The sequence below is a fragment of the Heterocephalus glaber genome, unplaced genomic scaffold (assembly GCF_053883595.1).
Source record: "Heterocephalus glaber isolate CG9 unplaced genomic scaffold, H.glaber_assembly_v1.0 deba00001461, whole genome shotgun sequence".
NCBI lineage: Eukaryota > Metazoa > Chordata > Mammalia > Rodentia > Bathyergidae > Heterocephalus > Heterocephalus glaber.
This window is the reverse complement of record NW_028258308.1, coordinates 7,265,477-7,286,007: the sequence shown is the minus strand read 5'-3', so window position 1 is coordinate 7,286,007 and position 20,531 is coordinate 7,265,477. Positions and strand designations below refer to the sequence as shown.

Below are 20,531 nucleotides of genomic sequence, written 5' to 3'. Positions count from 1 at the left end.
ATCCTTCATTCTTTTTGTAATTCTTGTTACAATTGGCTTTCTGCCTATTGGAGCTCAGGCTTCTGCTACTTTAGGGGGAAGCAAGTCATCACCAAAAATAGGAAAGTAATTGCTGAGCCTGAATTTCAAAATAACATAACATTAAAAATTAAAGAAAAACAGCTTTCATTTGCAAAAGCAATCATTTATTGAATGTGAATGAGTTTTTGGTTCCAAATAGTCAAACATGGGGGGTTTTAACTCAGTTGTCATGGGTGTAGGGGGTGAGGATATGGTAGGGAGATGTAGACTTGAGATCAGTTTTAGGATTCCAGAGCATAGAAGGATTGTCCCTACTTCTAGTCTAGAATTTATGGTTTGGGGACACCTCCAAATGCTCTATGCTAATAGAGTCAGCTCACTATAATAAAAAGGATGGTACAGTGCGATTAGATTAGGCAGACTGGGGGCCTAAGACAGAGCCTCTGCCATGGCCTGCAAGTGTGTGGAAGGTTTGGAAACAGGAAGGAGGTAGATGAGAATTGAAAGTTAAGGACCAGGCAGGGGTAGCCATCATGCAAGTGGAAAGGACTCAACTCTGAGAGTTGTTAAACCTGAATTTGAAAATTAAGAATCAATAAACCAAAGCAAGGGGTCAACGAGAGCACTCAACTGGGTCTCCCAGCCTATGCTTAGCAAGAACTTATAACTTCAGTGGGGCTGGGTTAGAGGGAAGGTGAACATATTGGGCCAAGAGACCAGGTGGAGACGTGATGGCTATGGACACTGTATCCAGGATCACAATGAGGACAAGATCTGCTACATCCACTCTGAGTTCAGCTGCAACTACTTGAGAAAGATCAAGCTGCAAATGACACCTCTTCTCTATGGTGACTTCTTCCAGTATCGCAATGTGATACTGAGCAAGAGGAGAATGGAAAAGATTTGAGCATAGCTCTTTGGAAAGGAAAATAATCCTGGCATGCAATTTAATTCTTGAGTTGACTGTGTTTTAATAGATAATTTGCTGAGAATTTATCTATAAGAGATCAAGTTCTAGATTGCAATAAATACACAGTTGATCCTTTGTATCTGTGGGTCCTACATCCATGGATTCAACCAGCTACATATCATTAATATTCAGAGAAAAATCAGGCTTGCATTGAACATGTGCACTTTTTTCTATAGCAGCTATTTACATAGCATTTGTATTGTATTATGTATTATAAGTAATCTAGAAGTGGATTAATGTATATGGGAGGAGATACATGTAGGTTGTGTGCAAATACTTCACCATTTTATATGAGGGACTTGAACATCTATTACAGGGTTCACTGGGGACCCTAGAACCAAACCCCCACAGAACTTATGGAACCACTGTACTCTCAGTTGGCAAAATAAAGAGCTCACTATTATCTCATAAATGGCAGTCCTGGGGACTAAAAGGATGTGTCCACTGGAGACTGCACACCTTTTTGAAATAGGGTTTTCGAGGCTGTTAGCCCCCCGCACAAATTGTTCTAAGCCTGTATCTAAGGCTTATGATTTTTGCCCCCTTGTTTAATTCTTTGTTCTTTGGCTGCCTGCCTGAGGGTTGACCAAAAAAGATGGCTATTTTGGTGGATGGACATGGGCATCTGGGGTTTGATGTCTATCTGTGTGTAAGTCTTGGGTGAAGAGGGTACAGGTAAAACAAGTGTGAAGAAAGAATGAACAGAGGACTATGGTGGGCCCCCCACCCCCAGCCATTAGGATTTAAGAACTCTAAGGAAGAATGGTTCATGCAAACCAACACCTCTAGGTTGATAGGAAGGTCTATTTATTGAGGTAGGAGGATAGAATAAAATGCAGTGTCAGTATCCAGATGTATAACTTCTAAGTATGCAGGCACAAACAAGCCAACTGGGCCTTCATTTGTGCTCTTGCCCTGGGCCTTGAATGTGTTTGAAGCAGTCCTGCTGTTCATCCTAGAAACAGTACTCCAGGGTTCTGTGGAGTTCAGTTGTAGAGATAGAGTGAGGAAGACAGAGAAGGAACAAGCATCCCGGTGTCCTTGCAGAGTTTCTTAACTGAAGAAGGTTAGAGGTGAAACATGCCCTGTAGGTTGATCTTGGATTAGAAACAGTCACCTGAAGAATCTGTCTCTCCCTCATGGCCGATATGATGCCTTTCTTCCGAAGAAGTGGCTTGGGCCTTTGTATTTCCCTTGAATCATGCCATGTAATCCCTTGGCCTCAAGGGGTCACTTCATCCAAATTTATTTGCCCTCCAAGAAATAAAATACACATTTCCATTTCTTGTACATATTTCTAGGTGGATCTACTCCATGAACTACTAGACAAAAAAATAGGAAAAAAGAAAAGAACATTCAAAGGATATTCTTGTTCCTGCCATGCCATGTGTTATCTTATCCATTACTTGATTATTCCCTTGAAAGAGGGAACTATGGCCTTGACCAAACCAGTGCCTCTGAAGATGTAGCCTCACTGTAGACCATGATCCTGGATCCAAATAAAAAATCTGAATGGCAAATAAGAATGACTGGTCAATCAGTCACAAGTAAGCTTATTAAAGCATATTACTTTTCTAAAGTGACTCATCTCTATTTATATCAAGAGGAGTGTGTGTATTACTTTTCAATCAATCAGTTTTATTTTTGTTCTGGCTTTGTTAGAGGACTGATACGGGAGCTGCCCTCCTTTTTGAAGTCTTATTTTCAGGCATGTCTGCCTCTGAAGTAAGTGCAACTCCTGCCCTGTGATCTGGAGTGAACTCCACCCACCACACAAAACATCAGCACGGAATCAATGCCAGGCTTCGTGTCTTCCCCTTTTTGTTAGTTATATGTATTTGCTTCTTAAAATGATCATTATTGTCATTCATAATGTAAATGACTTCAGGAAGGTCTCTATTGTTGATCACCTTTCTTCCTCATTACAGAAAATGGGTCTCTGGAATATTTTCCTTTATTTCTTCTTTATTTTCTATCACCACCATGTAAAAATCTATGCTCTATTCAGCCTGGCCCAAGGATATCACTCTACATATATCATGCTAAGTCTTCCCACAAAATTTTCCTTTGTTAGGGTCCTTTTCTGAAAACCTGTCACAGACTGTTCTGACTACTGTCTCTCCTCATCTTAACATTTATTTATCCATCAAGTAAATGAGAAAAGAAGGAAAAAATGGAAACAAAGCTTTTGTAAATAAGGAGGGGAAGAGTGATTGAAGAGAGGGTAGGGGTAGGGGAATGGGAAAAAATAAGAATGAAGATATATCATGTATAGCTACAAATTCCCTATGATGAATGTGATCATTATGTATACCTAAAAAGTACTGATAAACTTAATTAAAAAATAGAACAAAAACCTTATTGAGTGTCTACTGTGTACAGGAACCAGGTGCTAGTTGTGCAGCACTGAAAAAATTGGATAAAACAGTTCCTCTTGCCCTTGTGGAGTTTACATTCTTGTATCAATGTTAACAATGATTAGAAAAAAAACAAAGAAGAGTCTTATTGTTGGTACTTGAGACTGAATGCAGGGCCTTTGCTTTGAGGTACACACCAAGCTCCTTTTTCATTTTAAATTTTGAAACGGGGTCTTGGCCAGTCACTAAGTTGTTCAGGCTGGGCTTAACCTTGCCATCCTCTAGCCTCAGCCTCCCTGAATACTAGGATTACAGGTGTTTGTCACCATTCCCGGCAGAAGAGTTGTTTCATGGACAAGGGAAGCAAAGAGGATGGCAAAGCTGGAGCAAGCATTCTAGCAATGAAGCCTCACCTGAGAATGAAAGCTACGTATACCCAGGCTCGTGGTTTGTATTCTTGTCTGCTAGGAGAGGTAAAATGTGGATAAATGGCAGAGGGCTTTGCTAAACTGTGCCATGCTTTGTTTTCTGTTATTATGGGAAATGTAACTGTTTCTGAACCTTGAGAACTGTGAAGGAGCTGTGCCACTATCTTCACAGGCACTTGGAGGTTTCTTTTTAGCTAAATGCAAGCAAGACTTTAATTAAAGAAGGCCAAGGGAGCCAGAAATAGGACATTGAATAGTATGATTACGTCTTAGGATCTAGGATCCATGTAGTAGTCCAGAGAAAAAGTGCATGTAGGTAGTGTCAAGTCATATTTCAAGGAGAAAGAAGGACCAAAGCAAGCAAGTCTCAGACATTAGACAAACAAAAAGACAGACAGACAGACAGGTGGACACAGAGGTAATGACTGAAAGAACTGATAAATGAGCAATACAAACAGTCATCAATCCAAGTCTGTGAACCCTATGCTTCTAAAATACCTAGAATACACTGCTGGGTCTTACGAGGCACAGTTTTGTTGACAACTATTGGACAGTACTAGGGGTCCAGGGGTGATAGGCTGATTTTGCCCAGGGGTGCTTGGTGCTATAGTTTGGATCTGAAATGTTCCCCAAAGGCCCATGTGTTAGTTATGTGGTCCTTGGCTTGGTGCTGTGGAAAGGTAATGAATGGAACCTTGAGGAAGTGGAGTCTACTAAAAAGAAGTTAGGTCCTTGTGGACATATCTTTAGAGGGGGTATTGGGGCCCCACTACCCCTTCCTGTCCTTTTTTGCTTTCCAGCCACCGTAAGGTGAACAGGTCTCCCTTGCCATCCATTCTTGTCATCACATACTATGCCATCAGCAGTTCAAAGTAATGGGGTCAGGTGACCATGAACTGAAACCTCTGAAATGGTGAGGTTAATTAAACTTTTCCTTCTTTTAAGTTGATTAGCTCAGGTATTTTGCCACAGTAATGGAAAGTTGACTAACACACTTTGAGATAAAGAATTCAGACCACAGCCTGACTAGGGAGGAACATGGCAGTGAAGCAAGACCAGAAAGGAGAGGCAGAAGTTCAAGGTTCAAGAGGAGATGTTATCAAAGAAACACAGATAGCAAATAGTTGAAAAAAGTCACAGAAGTTTAGTGGAAAAGGGAGGGTACTCTGGGGTTCCACTGAGACCAGGGTCCTGAGTGGTTGGTGTGTGCAGTTAAATATCTCTTAGGATGAGGAAATAGGAACCATCTCCTTTCAGCTTAACATACTAGATCTCCTATGAGTCTATGGCTTTTAAAGAAAGTGCTGTCAGAAAAAAGAGGTTCAAAAGACAGAATCCACAGATTCAGAAACTAGAAAGAGGGAGTGTCAAGGCCAAAGATGACCAAGAATCCAGAAATCTCAAAAGACCTCAGCAAACTAAAGATCTGGCAGGTACCAGGAGAATAATTACAATGACTGCTAATTTAGCTATTGACTTTACTAATATTATTCTAGGTATTAAAGGAAGGAGAAATTAATAGGGAGCATTTTGTTGAAGTGAAGATTGTGTCTCCTAGAAGAGAGATGAAGGAAGTAATCATTTCTGGTGAGCAGACTCTGATAAGGGAAAAAAGATTGTTGCAATACTTTTGTGAGACTTGGTTATCAAACTTGATTCCCCTGGAGATTGGGGAGTGGGGCAGTCAAAGGGCTTCCAGAGCCCAGCGCTGAGGAGGGACCCTCCAAGAGAGCCATGTGTGATTGACAGTTCCTCTTTGGAACATGTCTGCCTATGTGACAGCATTTTACTTTGCATTACAAAAAAATCTTCAATGGGGTTTCATTCTGAGGTTTGGAAGGAGACTGCTTTTATTGAATATTTTGATTAGTTTTCAGACACTGGGGCCATTTCTTTCCTTTTATTCTCACCCTCTGTAGATTAGGATAGCATTTAGAACTATGACAGTATTTTTCCCTAAACATTTTGTCCTTTTGTGGTTGTCAAACATTGAATTAGATCTTGTTATAAACAGAACAGAAGCTGGCATTGTTGACATTTCCCTTCATTAGTAAGTAACTGAAAGCTGACATTTTCAACCTATCAGTTCTCCATTGGCCTAACAATAAGAACACAGTATGGGGAACGAGGCAATCTGTTTCCTTTCCTGCTCTCATTATGGACTCACTATAAGACATTAATTGACAAAACTACTTTCCTTAATGGGTGCCTAAATTTCTCTTCAAATGAGAGGAAAAAAATATTGATTAACCCCAGGATTTAGAGTCTGAATGAATGAAAGAAGGCATTGATTTAAGTCCTATGAGATTATTGATTACACTTAAGATGTCAAATCTGAATGAAGACCTTGATTTGAGTCTTGATTTTGACTCTTGTTAATTGTAGTAATTCTTGATTTTGTTGGATCTCGTTCTTTTTATTTGCAAAAGTGGAAAAATGACAATAACTGTTTACCCCTAAAGGATTATTACTAGGGGTCAGTTAAATAACGTAGTAAAGGGCCCTATACTGTGAAATGTTAGACATCTGTTAAGTTTTTATATAACATACCACACAGGCTTAATGAAATAGATGTTTTGCTCAGATTAATTGAGGGGTTTCACGAGTAACCTAAATTTCCAGCAATATCTGTGTTTGAAATATGGGCAGCTGAAGTCCCTTTTCACTCTCCTGGAGCTCATCTCTCACTACTTTGATGAATGTTTATTCTAACCTTATCTCCTCAAAAGTTCAGGACTAAAATTCTCATACCTCAACCACAGAAAATTATGGAATTGGAGATTGAGGCTGAGAAAGCAAATACCATGGGGGTTTGTATGCATCAATTTGTTTTTTGTTTTTTGCTTTTTAAAAAGGAAAACAGGGTGAGACAAAATTTGGAAGCAATTTCTTGAAGATCACAGCAAAATTTGTGCGAATGTTGACTTGGCTTGAGAAATATGGGATGAAGAAAGTGATCCCACTCTACCAAATTTATGCTTTAGCTTTTACAGGTGGCCTAACATGAACTGGACAGACAAGAGGGAATATGAATAGTATGCAGTTCAACTTCAAAGTGAAAGTGGAGAAGACCTCCAAAGTTATTCTCCTGATTTTACATTCTACATTACATTCAATCTCGTTTTCCACAGGGAGACAATTTCATTCTTTACTGATTTTGATTACATTTGGGTTTACTAATGTTGGGTCAAAACCTACACATGGTTTTGAGAAAAAGAGATGACTTTTATATTAAAATCCCTAGTATAAGGTAAAGTAACCCTAACCTTTGCTGCAATTTATTGGACAAGAATGTTAAAATTTTGAGTGTCAATTAATCAATAATGTAATTCATTCTAAGCATCAGGTAAGCTGATCCTCAACTTTTTGTTCTCTTTCTTGCATTAATCAAATGATGCTTCATGTTCAGCAAGGAGAAAGATCCTTTTTTCCCCTCGAGAATAGTCAGCCCACACCTGGGCCTCTAGCCTTGTGAGCAGAAGGGCTGGCCAGGTCCCATCCTCATTCATACCCCTTATCAGGCATCCTCCAGAAGGCCCAACTTATCTGCATAAGGTAGTCTTGGGATGACCGCTTAACGTAGTGTACTGAACATGTCTTGAAACGAGACTCATTGCAAGCATTGGTAAAGGCCAGTGATGCTTCCAGGGCTTTGTGATTCTCATTTCCAGCTGCATTGCTGTATTTGAGGAAGAAGTTATTGTATTCCTGAAAATGTTGTTTTCTATTTTAACATGGTTTCCTTAAGCACTGGAGAATGCATCTTCTCAGAGTAGACAGGAAGGTGAGTAGTGGAAAGCTTTTATGGCATACAGGGCATCTTTAGTTCTTGATTCTTATTCTAAATTGCTGGATGAACTTTGGAAAACTGCTTAACTTTTGAGCCTTAACTGTCTGATTTGTAATTATGTGGACACATAGGCTTGAATAAAGATCAAATGAGTTGGCAGTATCTGTAAATTTCCTGGCTCAGTTCCTGACTCATGGTAGTAGATCTGTAACAACTGATAGAAAAGAAAGAAGAGTATGGAATGCAAAACTGAGCCTGGTGGCACATACCTGTAATCCCAGAACTCTGGGAAGCTAAAGCAGGAAAACTGCAAATTTGAGCTTATCCTGAGCAATTTAGAAATTTAATGAGAAATTGTCTTGAAATAAAAAAATAAATGAAAGAGCTGGAGATGTAGCTTAGTGTGAAGGCTTTGAGGGAGGCAGGGAGAGGGAGGGGGAGAGGGAGAGGGAGAGGGAAATGAGGGGGTGGAGAGAAAGAGGGAGGGAGAGGCTGAATTGTTTCTAAGGTTTTTTTCTAGCTTGACAAATTTATGATTACTTGCACATTTTTTTTGATTCTACTCTAAGCCTGAGTTTAGCAAAATGTTTCATATTTTACCTAATAAGCACTGACTTCCCCAAAGCACTGGTATTAACGCTTTCTCACATTCTTTTGGCAGTACTGGAGATTGAACCCAAGACTTTCACACTGAGCTACAGCCCCAGTCCTTTTTTAAAATTTTTCAGACAGGATCTTGCCAAGTCCCTAAGGTGCCCAGGCAGGCATGAATTTGTGATTCCCCTTCGTGAGCCTCTCAGATTACTGGGTTTGCAGGTGTGTGCCACCTGTAATTATGGATGTGTGCTACCACACCCAGCTTTTTACACATGTAAATAAGAAAGAAAGTCAACAAGTTGTGTACTTTGTCCCTTGGAAGGAATTCTGCTTCCATACAACAGTTATACAACTCCGTAATAGAGAGTTAGTAATGAATCCATTTTAGCACAAGCTATGCTTCACATATGGGGACTGCACAAGGATTCCACATTTGCCCCTTAGGCTCTCAAGGAAGCTTTAGGGTTTGAAGTGACAACTTTGAGGTGCTTGACAATGGATCACAGCCATTGTTCCCCGTGCCTTGGGTCATTTCTGTACCAGACAGGGATCCTGGATGAGAGGTCACCGACTTCACACTGATGTTCCTATGGACATAGAGAATGCTGAGAGAATAAATGGATGTTTGTAGTCACTGAATTTTCTCCCCTTAGTGTAGATATACTTATTGTTAAAATTTTGGAAATTAGTAGCATATAGGTAGAAAATGCTGTCAGTCCTCACTAGTGGTTATGTGTTAGAATTCCATCTAGGATGATTAAAACTCCAAGTTTTGGAAGTCTGTGGAAACATGGAGATCTGAAAAAGATTGGCTGCATAAAATTAATCTCTCTACAATTCAATGGCAAGATAGAGGTGGATTTTGAAAAATACAGTAAACTTGTAAAATTGAAATGCACTGCAGGATTCATTGTGAATGCTTAGGAAAAGGTAGCATTATCTCTCAAAACCAGTGCAATTCCATGCATATTAACTTCATTTTTATGGTTGACAGAGTTGTGTATTAGGATCTGAGTTTCTGGTATATTAGATGGAATATTTCTTGGGAACAAGTTAGAGAAATGTGAGGTTGTAGTAAAGTGAATTTATGTATACTGAACAGTTGTATCACAAGCATGAGTGTTGACAAGATTCTGGAGGACCTGGAACATATGGAGATATGAGGAAACATCAACTTTGGAAAAGAAAAAAATCATTTTCCCCTTTCCTCAGTAAGCACAGATATGGCATCTTTTTAAAAACACTTTAAACAGGTCTGTTATTAAAGAGTGATTAGACATTCCTTACATCTCAAGTAGGATAATTTGAGATTAGGGAGGCAGGATTTTCTTAATGCAAAGAAGAGATTTCTGTCAATAGAATGGGCTGTATTTGGGGCAGCAAATTTACTTTCACATTTAAGCAGAGGCTGGAAACCAACCTGAACATTGCCTAGTGGTTACTTGCATTGAAAGGAACCATCATTTCTTCTGCTTCTTTCTAAATGTTTAGATGTTAAGTTTGAAGAAATAAGTTAATGGTCAGACAGCAGATGAATATCTTTGTCTTTGTCATTATGGCTAAAGGAGTGTATTTTTTTTTCACACAGAAAAGGGTTACATTCCTAAGTGGTCTGAATTGAAAATGAAACAGGAATGAGGAAACCTAAAGACCACGAATAATAAGAATTTCTTAAAAGCATTTCATTACATTATATAGGACTTAAAAAGGGGAAACACTGTGGGTTCTTTTGGGCCTTTAAAATGCTTTTTTAATACAAAAATATTCACATATAATTTAATTTTAAATCAAAAAACAAAAATGTTTCTGAAATTCATTCAATCAATTCAATCAGAATTATGAGTGCCATGTAATTGGGACCATGAATACTACATTTCTCTCATATTCTAGGTTCAGTTTTTCTGAAAATCTGATTCCTTTGCAAATGTATGTAAATATTTTCTCAGGTGTCAAAGTTATTCATGTGTTTTCCTTTTCCTTCCTGGTCAGATTACTGAAGATCTTGGTTTCCAGTTTAGGCAGTTGGTGGATTTTAGACTCTTTTGATTAGGTAACCTATATTAAGAAATACAGTTTATACCATATCCCAGGATCTTTCATATATTAAAACAAATCATATATTTGAGAAATAACACATGTCTATGGGCTAGAATAACAGTCTGAACATTTTAATTCAATTCAATCTAATACATTAATAAATATTGATCATGTTCCACTCATTTCACAGAACTTTTGGGAAAAACACCACTCCAGTCAATCATTATTGAAAACACAAAAGAAAAAAATAACAGAATAAATGAGAAAATTCAGGTATTCTTACTTTAGGACATTTGATACACTTGCTACAGAAAGATTTTTTTGCAAATATATTGTATAAAAACTCCTGGGTATCAATGCATTACACATTTTTATTTAGTTTCTTTCATCCTGTCTTTTTAGTCCTCCCCATCTTTCCATAGCAAACCACACATCCCTACAGCCTCTTGAAGCATAAAAGCCCATGAGAGAGATAGAGAGATAGATTGCTTTTGCTTTGTGTATCTTACTAACGTACATCTGCAGAAGCAAGTTTTAGCCTAAAGCATGTCTGTTTAGGAGCACATTCAGGTGACTGCCATGATAATGGAATTGTGGATACACTGCTCAGAGCGCTTGGGTAACCATTCTTTTATTATCAGGATGGAAATTCAGTTTTTAAGATCAAAGTGGACACCTCCTGAAAGTTACATTTATTACAAAAGGCTGAAGTGTCTACATTTGTAGGCATCAAAGGGACTTAAAGCAGAAAGACAGTAATATTCAATAGACCCATGTAATTTTTGACAGGACAGCAACCACCTAAGCAGGTGACAGAAAAAAGTAGGAATCTAATTCTGAAAGTTACCAATTCTGTCAGCTTTGGAGTTAAGCAAAGTGCTTGATATTGTGATAGCCACAGCCAGGGTCCTCCTGACATAAAGTGTGACCATCAGGGCAGGCACTGAGAATACTTTTATAATTTTCACCATTGGAGAGTCCTTTGGTAGCATTTTGATCTCACTGATTCAGAAAGCAGGGCCCCACTCTGCTATCACAGTGGAAGTAAAGTAAAAGGTCATTATAATCAGTCAATATTACAGTGGTTGGAAAGTCATCATGGATGAATTCTAATGCTTAAAACATACTAACCTCAGGTAGCAGGAATCATACTGTGGCTGTTCTAGTGTTAGCTACCAGGTAATTGCAGCTTTGCTGTCTTTAGGGCTCTTTTGCATTTCTGTTTCCTACCCTGTACTTTTTAAAACAATTGAAACCATTTTTTAACTTTTATTTTTCTTATTTATTTTTTAAATTTTAGATATAAAGTTGTATATATTTAAGGTGGACAACATGTTTTGAAATATGTACACATTACAGAATGGCTAAATCAAGCCAGTTAGTATGAGGAACATCACACTCACTTACTATTTAGTCTGCTTTCAGCCCTTTTGCTTTTCAAGTGGTTACCTTCAGGGAAGTCTGAGGAACATCCTTCATCTGGACCCACTTCAAATGCTCAGTAGAAACTATCTTATTTATATAACTAAAAGACTTTTCTGGTTATTTTGAATATTCATGACATTTGGCCAACGCATACTGGGGACTAATAAAGGTCCAACACTATTCTTTTGAAAAACTTTGGAGTATTAAGCCAGAAAAACTCCAACTCCACAAGCTCTGGCTATTAAGTGAAATTGCTTTATTTTAAAAAAGAAATGACTTCCCTCCCATTTTCTCAGCAAACAACTCTGAAATCCTCTGTGCTTCCCCAGGAGTTCATCTTTCTAGAAAGTGAAATTAGAGGATTCATGGTCCTGATAATTAGTAAATGTTTATTGAAATGTAAAGTGTTAGTGTCACAAAAATGGCTATTGTACTCCATAGCTTCTTTTCTGCAAACTTTTAAGACCTATGATCATTATTGATGAAAACACAACATTGATTTGAATACATTTTAAAAAGACTTTTACGGAGTGGACAAAGCCTTGATCACAGATATCTTTCCCATACTAATAAAAATAATAGCTTTTAAATTATAAAGATTTTAATGAGATGAAAGGGCAGAGTATGTGGAATAGCTCTAATATACCTTGGGCGACCTCTGCTCTCACTGCTGGAAAAATTTCACCATTGACCATTAATGTAGTAAGTCTTATTTCCTTTTCTTTTTCTTAAAATGTGCAATTCTCTTGGCCACAATGAAGCATAAAGAACTCATTTTGTAAAAATTAATCAATGTATTATTGTTATAAATTCTTCTCTAGTATTAAAATTATGGCAAGATTATTACAGATTATTTACTTAGGATGTAACATTTTAATTGAATTTCCCAGGTTTAAATTACGGAAAAATTTACTCTATTATATAAACGCTATTCTATAAACTCTATTATATAAACGATTCCCAAAAGGATGTAGAATGTAAGCTTTATATTTTGGTTATATTTTATATCAATCCTCTTTTAATATTCCTTTAGGGAAAAGTTTAAAAAAAAACAAACAGAAGTGAATACAAGAAGACTTCCTAAAAGGGGAACATGCAGTCCTTATCTCTGTATTTTCTGTTAATGCTACATTTTCCTGATTCTTTGTATCTACACACAGTTTCTCATATGCTTGTCAAAGTTTGAGAAGGAATGATCTGTGCATTCAGCAGAACTTGGAATTTTCTACAGCTGGTAGGTCTGACCTTTCTCTGGGGTTGTGCATATTGTTACCACCTGCTTTATTCCATCTTATCAGAGATAATGGTCCTCATGGGTCCCAGGTTTGGCGTGCCTGGAATGAGTTACCTGCCCTCTCTCCCTTGGCCCCTTGCTCGGCTGTTACTCACTCAAAAGGGTCGCTGGGATCGGCCCTCTGGAGCTCTGGAGGGATGGGTATTCTTTTGTAGTACATTTCCCAGTCGAAGGCTCCTCGCATGGCATCCCCAGCTTGTGCCTCATACCCAAAGTGATTGTGGTCAATGACATCGATCATGGGACACACGATGGTTTTGTGGTTTAGTGCAATTTGGTCTGAAAAATGAAAGCACAAAATAGGAAATGACATGCCTGCCTAGGTCATCTATCATTTTCCAGCAAAGAGAAGACTACAGATTGTTGCTAATGCATAATATTTGCAGCCTTGGCTCCCGGTCATCATTAGAGCACTCTGCAGGATTCTCTACTTGCTGGACTCAACATGCTGGGACGGTGATTAGGTACAATTAGAGTTGTGTTTTCCTTTAAGAAAGGTATGTCCCAGAGAGACTTCCAGAAGTCCATTTCACTCTACCTCTGTCACATTTTTGCTCTGTCCCCAATCTGTCATTTTATTGTGTATCCAACATGTGGGGAGTATAAACTGTACTTATGTTCCTTCAAGCATGGAGCTAGAGCCTGCTGAGAAAATACTGACCTGGTTTCTGGAGGTTCCAAAATGTCAATATTTAAGTTTATGTTTTTGTAGCATTTAATCTTATAACAGTCATGATGGCTGTACCTCTCTACATGCTGACAGATCATACATAAAATTCTTTGCTCTCAGGCTTGCTAGAGATTTTGTCCAGTCCTATTTTGCCACTGTTTATCAAAGTCATACAACTTTTGTCTGTTCTTGTCACATGTAAAAAAAGTATTAGGTGGCATGGTACTACTGCTATGACTCTTGAGCGACTACTAAGTCATTTATAGTCACGCTACTTCTAATACTCCTAGCAAGCCTGTAAGTAGCTATTCAGTAACAGCCATTCCCAATTTATTGAATGAGGAAACTGAGCTCAGAGAGGTTAAATAACTTGTTAAGTGTTGCTCAGGTTTTGAGAGGAATAACCAAGATGGGATCTCTGCCCAGCTCTAAAACTTGGCCTCTGTAGCTTGCTGTAGTGCTTCTCATTTCAGCTAAGAGATGATTTTTTTCCCCTTAAGTTCTGGCACCTTCTTTTTCCATGTAGATATCATTATTGTAACAACATTAACATCCAGCACAAGGAACTAGCACTCATATAGCACTCAAATAGCTATGCTTAAAGTACCTTTCTTTCCAAAATGTGCATTTAATCAATATGTATTATAACAAACCAATATTGTCTGACAGGCAGAACATTTAAGTGTGAACATCTGCGCTCTTGTTATTTGAAAAGACCTTTGGATATGACATGTGACATTTAAAAAAGATATCATTTAGAAATATTATAGAGGTTGGTTGTTCCTGAATCACAGTTTTCCCAGGGATCCCCAAGTAAATGAGATCTGTGTCAGGGATAGTTTTCACAGGAAGAGAACTGTCCATTTGCTTCAAAAGTTTCTGCTCAACATAGGACAGGAAAAAAGGGGCTTTAATGGCTGTAATAAAAATGGCCTTATTTTGGTGATGCTAGTAAAACAAGGTGTGAAAGCTGCAAAATCCAGTAGAAGATCTTTCAAATCTATGTCTCTTTTCATTCATTCATTTATTCACATCTTAGTCATTATTTACGGAGTAAAATCTAGGTGCCAGTCACTGTTCTAGGTTGTGGGGATATGGTAGTGATCAACACCACAAAAGTTACTGCCTTCAGCAATGGAGCAAAAACAATGAATAAATGTAATAAATAAATTCAATACTGTTTTAGAAGGTGATAAATGAGATGGAAGGAAATTAAAAGAGAGTAAGGAGCATATGGATTGCTGGGATTTGGAACAGATTGCAGTTTTCAGTAGATAGGATGGCCCCAGGAAGCCTCAGAGACCCTAGAGATTGTTTTTGTCTTATTTCAGCTAATTAGTAGATGGAGAGACCCTTTGCACTATTTCAAGTTAACCTCCACCAAATGGCTCTCTAAACATTCATTTTATCCTGGGCAAGCCTTATAATAGGGTTTAATCTTTATGTAAATGGTGTTCCCCAGAGATGTGCTCGACTGAGGAGACATCAAAATATTTCTTCTATCACCTGTACAGTTATTTTACTATTAAGGTTTTACTGACTTTTTTCAATCAAATTCAGAATCATGTTGATTTACAAGTTCCTTGACCAACAAGGAGTCCCAAGGTGACATTTCCCTAAGAAAATGAGCCTGTTAAATTAACTGTCAACTTTCCCTTCAAATTTCCTTTCAGCTCTCATCCAGCTGTACTAGTTTAGGGTGAAAGCCGCATGACTAATTTTTCATCCGAGGCTTGTGCCTACTTTTCAATTTCCAGGGATCAAACAAACAGACTCTTAATAGGAAATTGAAATTCAGGTATAATCCCAAGGTGAAAAATGAACGAAGAAACTGTGTGGCTCCACCTGTTTTTTTCATTTTGGATGATATATTAAGACACTGATAGAGGAAAATAAAAAAAGATAGTGATCCTGAGCCTGCAGGAAATGAAATGCGTAATGAGAAAAAGTGGGTTATGGCTTTGTCTTATTCTCTGTTTTTGTCTTCTTCTTTTTCTTTTTATTAGATTCATAGTGAACAATCAGAGGCTCCATAATTGGCACTTAGATGTTGCTTTGGTTCATAAATAAATAAGGCCTTTTGCTGACTTCTTGTGTATTCAACACCAAATAGGTCAAATTCAGTTCTTGTTATTGCCCATGAAGCTCTAAATTGCTATGTTCTTGGACAAGGTACTTTTAATTAAAGGTGCAGAGGATCTCCAACTATAGGATCACTGAGACATTCTTGTCATTGAATGGCTGGGCAGTTGTGTGTGCAAGCCTATGCAGACTGAGTGATATAGTGGGAGGTACTAGTTGCTGGGTGCTCTCTGTGTTAAATCCTATACAGTTTCAGTTATCACCCCCCCCCCCGCCCCCGTCCAATCTTTTACCAATGAAGCTTGGCTGCTTCTAGGTGAAATCTTAGCGGTCAATAGCAAATCATTCTGAGACAGCTGTTGTGAAGGCAGTTGCTACTTGCTTTAGTTCTGAGGCCAGGGATATATTTACAGTAAAAGCTGATTTGACAAAATCTGGAAGAATAGGAAGGAGTGCAATATATGTGTACCAAGAATTTCTTAGACTGACTTTTTACAATTATAGTTTAATTTTTGGCCACAAGCAGACTTTATATTGGACTTCATTGTAAAATAAGGACAAAAATATTGAAACTTAAATTGAGTCACATATTACACACTTACTTTTAATTTGTTTATGATTCTAACAGTTCAAGTGTGATGTTGCATAGTTTCTTTCTGTCTCTACTCTTAGCCATATAGTAAGCCTTTAAGACTTACCTGGAGAGCAGCTCAAAGTGTTTGGGGGGATTCTATTGAATATGGGAGATAATATACTTAGGGATATAGGATAGTACCAGAAGTAGAAAGAACAACAAAAAGAAGTGGTATTATAAATAAATGAGCTGAGTGTGGGGATGCACACCTGTAACCTCAGCACTCAGGAAGTTGAGGTAGGAGGATTGCTATGAATTTTTTTTTTTTTTTTTTTTTTTTTTTTTTGGTACCAGGGATTGAACTCGGGTCCATTGTGCTTACACAGCAGGTGCCGAAACCACTGAGCTAAATCCCCGGCCCCATCCAGGATTGCTATGAATTTGAGGCCAGCTTGGACTATGGAGTGAATTCAAGCCTGGCCTGGACTACACAGAGAGACCCCATCTCAAAAAAAAAAAAAAAAAAAAATCAAAGAACGTGTCAAAGTGCCCATTCTTTAGATTCTGGGGCTGGACAATCTTCTTTCCTCCTTTTTAACATGTAATAATTGTTAAAATGTGAATGTGTGTGTATTTTAATTTTATTGCAACTAAAAGATGACTATAAAAAAGTTTGGGAGTATTTTTTTCTTGCAGGAGTTATTCAATGACTATAACTATAGTAAAGGAAGATATCTAAAACAAAAGAAGCTGTTTAAAACTTAAATTTGATTGCAGCTGGTAGTATCTAAAATGGCAATTTTAATGCTGCTTTCTAGTTAACTATTTGTTCTCAGCAATAGTTAAGGTATACATTAATTCAAGTATTTTACTGGCAAAAATATAGAAGGTGTCTCTAGCTTTTATTGTCTGCAGTTTAAACAGAAGTAAACCTGCCTTCCTTCTAGAGGACCACAATTCCCTCAGAAGCCCTGGTTCCCAGTGTGTCGTGGTAACTTCGAGTACTCACTGAGGAGTGGGGGCAGCCAGTTCACATTGACCTCGCAGTGGGAGTCCAGGAACGTTAGCACCTCTCCTCTGGCCATAGATGCCCCCAGGAGTCGGGTCCGGATGAGTCCTTCCCTTTTCTTGGTGCGAAGAATTCTCACTTTGGAAAATCGAGCCATGTATTCCTCCAGCTTATCTTTCAAGTGTTCTGGGGAGGAAACAATGCACAGGAAGAGTGTAAAACATTAACTGCAGCAGAATTTATGGATATTGAGCATACATAGTATGTGACGATTCCTGGTATAACAGTTTGAAAGGCTGTGTTTCTCCTCTCTTCATTTAGAAGAGAGATACTTAGAAGATTTGTACTATTTATTTCTCTAAATGCTTCATGAACTGTAAATATTGCCCTTTGTTTGAGTGCAGTAGAAGTCGATAACACACCAGTGCTCTGTCAGGCAGTTACCCTTGGCCAGCAGCCACCATATTAATACTCGCTAGCACTTGCCAAGGTGGGCATTGGCCTTCTGGTTTCTGCTATGTAAGTCAGATGAACTTTCTGGCATACAGTCTCTTTCCAACAAGAGGGGTCTTTTCAGCAAGGCTTGCTTAGTATTCTATGTGCTGTAAAGAATGCATGTAGAACAAGACAGAAAAATATCTGTTAAGTCAGTGCAAACTAAAAAGAATCCTTGAGACTTCACAGGTAATAACACACTGCTAAGAAATCCAGCTCTACCTTCTGACTTGAAGTAGAAAGGTGACTGAGCTGGTCTTGAAATGCAAATGGAAAAGAAAAGCAGAAGAAATACTATACAGTCATTTTGAACTTAACTATCAAATTTGGAAATATTTTTTAGGTTTTAAAATTTGGAAATGTTTCTTCACCTAATTAAAAGCAAACAGTGGGAACAAAGACAAATCAAATAACTTATTTAGAAAATAAAACAAGTCCTCCTTAGCGGGCTGGAACCCGGTCCTGCAGACACCAGCAGCCCATGCCCCACCAGGCCCTGCTGCGCGGACACTCCCTGCTGCATGGCATCTGAATCCACACAGCAGAGGCTACAGGAAGTTCTGAAAAGCCATGGTTATGAGCCCCAGAAGATAGAGCAGAAGTGAACAACAGAGAAGGCTTTTTTGACACGCCTCGATGAAAATTGAAGCCCACTGGGAAAGTGAAGAAAAACTCTTCGATAAAAGCACACTGGACCATCATGGTTGGTAAGTTGGTAGGATCAGCATCTCCCATTGAAACCAAGACTCACTAAGCAGGGAGGACAGCTGGAACCTGCAGTAGAACCTTGCAGAGTTCAATCCTGCAGAAGGTCAGGGACCTCAACTTGGACCTTGCAGCCAGAAATCAGCCTGAATCTCAGTAGGCTACCACTGGCATGCTGAGACTAATTGACTAAGACCCACACACTGCTGCCCACATTATCTACCAGGACAGCAGAGACATATCCTGAGGAAGACCATATTTTTGTTTGTTTGTTTTGATATATATATATATATATATATATATATATATATATATATATATATGTATGTCTCCTTTTCTGTTTTTCTCTCTCTATTCCTTCTGGCTCTATATTTCTCTCCCTCTTTTTTCCTGTTCCTGTCCCATTCTGAATTTTTTCTCTTTCTCTGTCCTCGTGACTGTCATTATTATAGGAAGGTGAATACAATTTCTACCTTCCCTATTGTTGTCAATTTGGTCTGTACTTGTCTCTGTTCTTTTGCTCTGTCTTTTCCTCCTGTCTTCAACAGATCCCCACAATTTGCATGATATTCCCGTGTCCTGTAGCCTCACTTCTAACCTTTCCCTCTCCCTCTATCTCTCTACCTCCCCCCTCCCCCCAATGCCAGCTAAATCCTTATCCTGAAGGGTAAATTTGCCATATTGAAGGGTTTACTTAGTACAAACATATTTTGGGCTAGCCCTAGATTATGATCTAGCTCATGTGGTTAAAGGTGACAGATTAACTACTACAACAAATTGTCATTTTCTAAGCTGTGTTTTGTGCTGATTGTGTCAATTAGGCTAAGGTGTTGTGATTGATCTAATCAGTTGTCCTCCCTGGTATACTGAAAACCAGATTGCCTAAGAGGCATTAGAGACTAAAGCATGAAAAGTCCAGCTATACCTGGAAGATATCTCTAAGAAGGAATCACTCCATAGGGGCTCTAAACACCAGTAATAAAGATACTCAAAATAAGAAATATTGGAGTATCAGCCCAGGAATTAAAGCAAAAAACAGCACCAACAACAGAATTAAAAATGAGAAGACACCTTGGCACCATGCAAATACAGACTTCCAGCTCACCAAAGGCAAATTCTGGGGGAAAACAGGTGGAAAAATATGATAACCAACCACCTGGATGCCCTGAATTGATACCACAGGAAGTAACAAAACAGATGAATTAGGCTGTAGAACAATTCAAAACATAAATAATTTCCCAGATAACTAACTACAGAGATGGTGAGCAGAGTGAAAGAAATGATTAGAGGCTCTAGAACAGAAACAGATAAAAAAAAATAGATGAGCTCAGAACCATGCTGGAATCCATGAATGCCCAGCATAAGAAAGAAATGGAAACCATGATTGCCCAACATAGTAAAGAAATGGAATCCATGAAACAGATTCAAACAGATATCCAGGAGATTAAAAACTCCATTGAAAGTATTCACAGCAGATTCAGTGAATGTGAAGATAGAATATCAGACATAGAAAACAGGATTGTGGTTAGTGACCATGAAAACAGAGATTTCTTAAAAATAGTAAGGGACCAAAAGAAACCAATCCAGCAGCTAGATGATGCAAAGAAGAATAACATAACTGATAGGAGTCCACGAAAAAGCAGGAAAAGTATTTGACATAAAGAAACTGTTCAAAGAAGTTATAGTGGAAAACTTCCCAGACAGAGGTAGAGAATTGGACATACAGATAAGTGAAGCATAAAACTCCAACTAGCCATGATTAAAAAAAACTACACTTAGACATATAATAGTCAAGATCCCAGAAATGCAACAGAAGAACAAGATACTACAAGCAGTTAGAGAAAAGAAGCAAATCACCTACAAAGGAAAGCCCATCAGAATCACGGCAGACTTCTCAGCACAAACCCTCAAGTTAAGGAGAACCTGGAGTGAAGTATTTCAAGCCCTAAAAGAAAATAATTTCCAACCTAGACTGTTGTACCCTACAAAATTATCTTTCAAAATTGATGGGGAAATTAGATACTTCCATGACAAAGAACACCTGAGAAATTTCATGAACACCAAACCAGCACTTCAA

The 20,531-nt window shown here is 38.3% G+C and overlaps 1 protein-coding gene across 1 annotated transcript in view; it reads right to left on the bottom strand.

Annotated features, from left to right (window-relative positions):
- Galntl6 (polypeptide N-acetylgalactosaminyltransferase like 6) overlaps positions 1 to 20,531 on the bottom strand; it is a 1,152,292-nt gene that overhangs the window by 200,747 nt on the left and 931,014 nt on the right. Inside the window, exons 6-7 of the mRNA XM_004852932.3 lie at positions 17,255 to 17,440; positions 13,015 to 13,198 (exon numbers count right to left, since the gene is read on the bottom strand). Coding sequence (XP_004852989.1) covers positions 13,015 to 13,198; positions 17,255 to 17,440 — 370 coding nt within the window. The remainder of the gene's footprint in view (positions 1 to 13,014; positions 13,199 to 17,254; positions 17,441 to 20,531) is intronic.